Consider the following 5,579-nt stretch of genomic DNA (forward strand, 5'->3'; position numbering starts at 1 on the left):
CTCTTATTGTAATGCGTCCCCGCCTCAGGTGACGGACGCTTTGATGCGGCAGGATTCAGCAGAGCAAAGGACGGCACCCCCCGACAGGGGTCAAAGACTAGGGAACCTCGGGAAAAACAACAACGGCAACAACCGAGAGCGACGCCTGGGGCGAGGGTTTTGTCCCTAAAGAAAATGAACGTCGCTTTGGGCGGGATGGTGGGAATGAGAATCAGAGGAGGGGATGGAAAGAGAAAACAAATACGACAGGAAAGGGCCAGGTTGAGGGATGGATCTGGGCGGGATCAGTGTGGAAGGGATGCATAATGCAAACGCAAGCACTTAGGACGAGCAAGTAGGATCAATACGCCCTACTGTTAACCAAGAATCATGAACAGACGGTGTTGTCTTCGGAAAATTATTCAACAAGGAGTATGAATTAGCGGAACCGGCTACCTATGGGATAAAGTGTCTTTCTGAAGTGGATATGAAATTAGTTCAATTCAATTCAATTCAATTTCTTTGTATAGCGCTTTTAATAACGGACATTGTCTCAAAGCAGCTTTACAGAAACATATAAACACAGGATAGAGATTTGAAGTGTGTGAGTTTATCCCTATTGAGCGAGCCGGTGGTGACGGTGGCGAGGAAAAACTCCCTAAGATGATATGAGGAAGAAACCTTGAGAGGAACCAGACTCAGAAGGGAACCCGTCCTCATCTGGGTCACAACGCATAGTGTGAAAGTAAAAGAAAGTTCATTATGGTTTTTATATGTAGTCTGTTTGTTGAACTAGTCCACTGTTGAAAGGAGACCCGAGTGCAAGACCATTCGTCGCAGTTGAGGCCCAGTTTCCTGTATAACGGCGTCCAAATGCGTTGGAGGAACGTTTAGTGCGTCACCGCGACGCTGACGTTTGCCACATTGCTTAAGCTGCGAAGATCCATATCTATCAAACACGTCCTGTGCCGTTGATGAGGATTGTTAAGACATGGTTTTTAAAAATAAACTTGTTTTGCACGAGTTTCCTCTTTTCAAGAAATGAGAACTTGACCAGAACCAAAAAAGTGTCTGGTGAGTCAAAAGCTACAGGACTCGTCGAGGCTTGTCTTCGTCACTTCGTGGACGGACTGCACTGATGCGTAGTCTGACCCGATTCTCATCAGACGACGGAGTCTTAACGATTTAGCAATGTTCTGGCTCCTCTCTGTGCTCCTGCTTTCGTCGGCTACATGCTGGATTTCGGAAAAATGTTACGTTTATGAAGACGCTAGCATGATTAAGAACACGGGCTTTCTAGATTGCCCGACTGGAAACCTTACGGCGGACTGTACGGATGTCGGCGATGTGAAGACGGATCTTGCCACGCTTCCTCCTCGAACTAACAGCCTTTGCCTGGGAGCAGCACGTGGACTGGTGCTACGTCCAAATGCTTTGGACCGATTCTCCGTTCTTGAACAGTTGTACATTAGAGGATGTCCCAAAGTCATTCATTCTGGAGCTTTTGCAGGGTTGCCACGTTTGCGGCTGATATCGTTCAACGTAAGTCTGACTCAAATCGTAGGATGCTGCAGTTCATCTGTGTTGCCGAATGCTTTCGGGCAGCTCCCCAGCTTGATCCAGCTTTCTTTTAATCACTACAACATCTCCACCATGTCAACAGATGTGTTTAGTGGACTGACAGACCTAAAAGCCTTGCGCTTCCACATCTGTGGCACAGAAGCCTTGGATATTTCATGCAGAATTGCTGAACTCTCACAATCCCTGACGTCACTGTATGTCGGCGCTGATGAGACGGTCACGCTGAGACGCCAAAGCTGTCCTCGCTTGGACGACGCCCCGATGAGTGGACATTTCAAAGCTCTGAAAAGCGTCTCTTTCGTATTTCCAAATCTGAAATATTTGGGCGAAAGTGCTTTCGAGTACTTTCCAGAGATTTCTTTTCTAAACATGCGCGTGAATACGGTTCTGAAGACGCAGCTGTTGCAGTCCGGAGTACGAAGCATCGCGACGTTTGAAGCCGACCTGGAACAAGGTGGTCTCGGGCCGGTCTGCGGTATCGCGTTCGAACTTTCGGTTGAAAACCTCCGTGTAAAATTAGGAACGCGTTTTGCGCTTCGCGACAATATCGGACTCGAAGGATGCGTCGGACTACGAGGAATAACGCTCGCCAGCTCCTCCGTGCAAGACGAGCTGCGCTCCATCCGAGCGCTGAAAAATCTACGCGTTTTGGAGTTGGACGGAGAATTTTCGCCGCGGTCGCTCGGGAAACTCTGTGAGCCGTCTGATTCTGCGTCACTGTTGGAAAAATTCCGCCTCAATAATAGTCAGTTAAACAAAATAACGAGACGGCAGTTTTGTTGTCTCAGAAATCTCAGCGTTCTCGATCTGTCCTATAACAACATATCCACGATACACGACTTTGCATTTGAAGGATTTGATAAGTTGCAAGTTTCATACCTAACGGACAAGAGTTTACTGTCTTTGACTGATAATCAGACTTTTACTGGCCTCCGTAGATTGGAACATTTAGATCTGTCAGGGAATAAAATGTCTTCCGTTAACTTTGCCGTATTTGAGGGCCTGAACAGTTTAAAAGTCTTGAACCTGTGCAGCAACAGGATTACTCGGATCACGGCGGATCGTTCGATCTCGCCTTTGGGACTGGCGAGTTTGGAGCGTTTAGACTTGAGAAGAAACAGAATCGCATACGTCGATGACTTTGCATTCGAGCAAATGCAAACTTTAAAGACTTTAATGTTGGATTACAACAAGATTTCTGAAATTAGCAGGCTCACATTCTTTGGTCTGGAGCGTTTAGAGTCGTTGATGCTTGAATATAATGTAGTGAAATACTTTCAGCCCTCTGCCTTGAGCGATTTAACCTCTTTGAGGAAATTCACGGTCGGGTGTCTCAGACATCCGTCGTCCGAGACCGCAGAGGTCGAGATCAATCTCGGTCTCCTGTTTGGTCGCATCCCGGTAAACCTCACCGAGCTCGCCATCAGCTCGTGTAGCCGCCCGATGACCATCGTGATCGGCAGCGAGAGTGCACCCAAGCCCGGTCTCCGTCTTCGTATCTTCGGACACAGCGTCCGTTTTCTGGATTGCGAGAAGCCGTTCTTTCTGTCCGTGGTCGATCTTACAGCTATAGTCAAGCAGCTGTTGTGCGGCTCACGCTTCGCTGGGAAATACTTCAGACACTTGGAAAGCTTTTTGTTATGTTCTCAAGTTATGTCCACGTTTGTCGATCTGGTCGATCTTAACACGCTTTTGCGCCTTCGGAAGCTTGAATTCGAGAACGTAGACCTCTCTGACCAACCCCAACTTGGCACCATGCTCCACAATCTGACATCGCTGAACGTTTTGGGTTTGTACAAATGCCGAATTCCTTCCTTCAGTGAAGATCTTACCAAAGACTTGAAGTCACTCAAATATCTCATCGTTCAGTTGTACAATGGCTTGAGTGTGGTTGAAACCTTTCCCAGGCCACTTTTAAATCTGAAGTACATGTTTCTGATTAACACGGTGCTCAGCTGCAGCTGTGACAACGCTTGGTTTAACGAATGGGCCAAACACCAAAGGCAAGTCCAAGTGATAACAAGGGCGTACAACAAGGACCTTGCATTAGCATGCCAAAACATGAACGGCATCCAAAACTTTGCCAAGTACACCGAGTCCAGCTGCTTGATACATGTAGAGTTCGTATTATTCGCCTTGACTTTTTTCGCGATTCTGCTTTTCATGTTAGTGGTTCTAGTCCATAATCTTGCTGGAGATTACTTGCTGGCGTTTATATACATCGCTCGTGGCTGGGTTGGCGAAGCCATTCGAGGGCGTGCTAACAGGCGCTACCAGTACGACGTTTTCGTGTCGTACTCTGGAACCGACGAGCGCTGGGTCGTCGACGAGCTTCTTCCCAACCTGGAGACACGAGGACCACCCTTCCTGCGCCTCTGCCTCCACAGCCGGGACTTTCAGCTGGGCCTGGACATCGTGGAGAACATCACAGGAAGTCTGTACAGGAGCCGCCACACGCTTTGCCTGCTCAGCCGTCACTACCTCCGCAGCAAGTGGTGCTCTTTAGAGATGAAGCTGGCCACTCACCGCTTGCTAGTGGAGAACAGGGACGTTCTGATCGTCGTGTTTCTGGAGAAGATCTCGCCTCAGCAGCTGTCCGCTCACCACAGGCTGGCACGGGTGGTCAAGAAGAAAACCTACATAGACTGGCCCGAGGAACCCGGACAACGCACGGCATTCTGGGATAGACTGTGGGCCAAGCTCGCGCCTGAGCCTGCCCGAACAAAGCGATGACTCGTGGATGTTTTCATGGTCTCGGATGATTTTAGAGAACAGTTTGGAGTAGAAATATGCACGGAAATGTTTGGAGAAATTGTTTTTATGCAAGACTTTCTTTGATATTAGTCAGCCATGGTTTCTTAAAGTCGTTAAAAAGGTTTACTTTAGCTTTAACTTTGTATTTACGTCTATATTGATATACATGATATATGTTTAACCATTAATTGATAGTACTGTTGTAATTGACTGTGATTTCTCTTAATTTATTCATTTTATTTTGCTTTTATTTCAATTTTATCTTGTGCAACACATTTAATAATTTTTAATGGTTGAATCATCCTCATCTATATCACCACTATTATTATTATTATTATTATTATTATTATTATTATTATTATGTCTCATTTGTAAAATGCCTGTAAGCAACTTAAGCTGCTTTGCGATGCATACTCAAGTTATTTCTACTAATTATTGTTGTTATTCTGATCATTCACCTTATAACACGTGCTTCACACCTCCTGGCCAACTGTAAAAATATGTAAATATATTCTCATCATACTAATTTAATCTCAGCATGTTATTACGGAGCTACTTTACGGTTTATGCAAATGAATTCACTTGCCTGAAAGACTTTGATGTGTGTCAGTGTGTTATGTTTTATGTTTGACTTTCTGAAGCTCCAGCGTACATCAGTTTAAAACGATCGCTTTACTGGGAAAGGTGTGTAATATTTATTTACTTTCTTGGTTGGAACGCTCCAATATTATAAACCACGCAGCTACAAATTCAACCAGGAGGTGGAGCTGGAACAACATCTTTTGGGCCTGGGTCCTTCTTAGAGGTATACTCTCACTGTCCAGTTTATTAGGAATACGGGTAACCCCACTCGTTCTTGCAATTATCCAGATGTAAGAGCAGCGCAGTGCGTAAGATCGTGCAGATCCAGGTCAAACATTTCGGTTAACGTTCACATCAAACATCAGAATGGTTGTTGGTGCCAGATGGGCCGGGTTCGAGTATTTCAGAAAGGAGTTATGGAGGGAAAAGACGGAGGTCGCGAGTCCGTCACGGCACGATCACGTCGTGTTAATTACAGTCGGTCCCTGCTCCTTGTGTTCCTCTTCCTCCTCCAAATGAGCATCCTCGGCATCCACGATATCACCCCGACTAAGCGTCGATGGAGCCGGTGGTGCGGATGAAGAGATCCTCGCTTTGGACACGCGTCCACTTTGTAGCTCTGTATGTAGAATTCCCAGTCCCGAACTCTCACTTCTGAGTTCATTTCAATGCAGGATTTATCA

At 46.3% G+C, this 5,579-nt stretch overlaps 1 protein-coding gene across 1 annotated transcript; it reads left to right on the plus strand.

The window, feature by feature from the left end:
• The first annotated feature begins 1,170 nt into the window (after positions 1-1,170).
• Positions 1,171-4,315, plus strand: LOC128605138 (toll-like receptor 13). Its single transcript, XM_053620292.1, has one exon. It carries the CDS (start codon positions 1,171-1,173, stop codon positions 4,291-4,293), a length of 3,123 nt encoding a protein of 1,040 aa, XP_053476267.1. The 3' UTR covers positions 4,294-4,315.
• The last annotated feature ends 1,264 nt before the right edge of the window (positions 4,316-5,579 follow it).

This window comes from Ictalurus furcatus, chromosome 3, assembly GCF_023375685.1.
Source record: "Ictalurus furcatus strain D&B chromosome 3, Billie_1.0, whole genome shotgun sequence".
Lineage (NCBI taxonomy): Eukaryota > Metazoa > Chordata > Actinopteri > Siluriformes > Ictaluridae > Ictalurus > Ictalurus furcatus.

Excerpts from the sequence above, each read along its gene's own strand:
- LOC128605138 (XM_053620292.1), top strand. The coding sequence starts at position 1,171 with ATGTTCTGGCTCCTCTCTGTGCTCCTGCTTTCGTCGGCTACATGCTGG.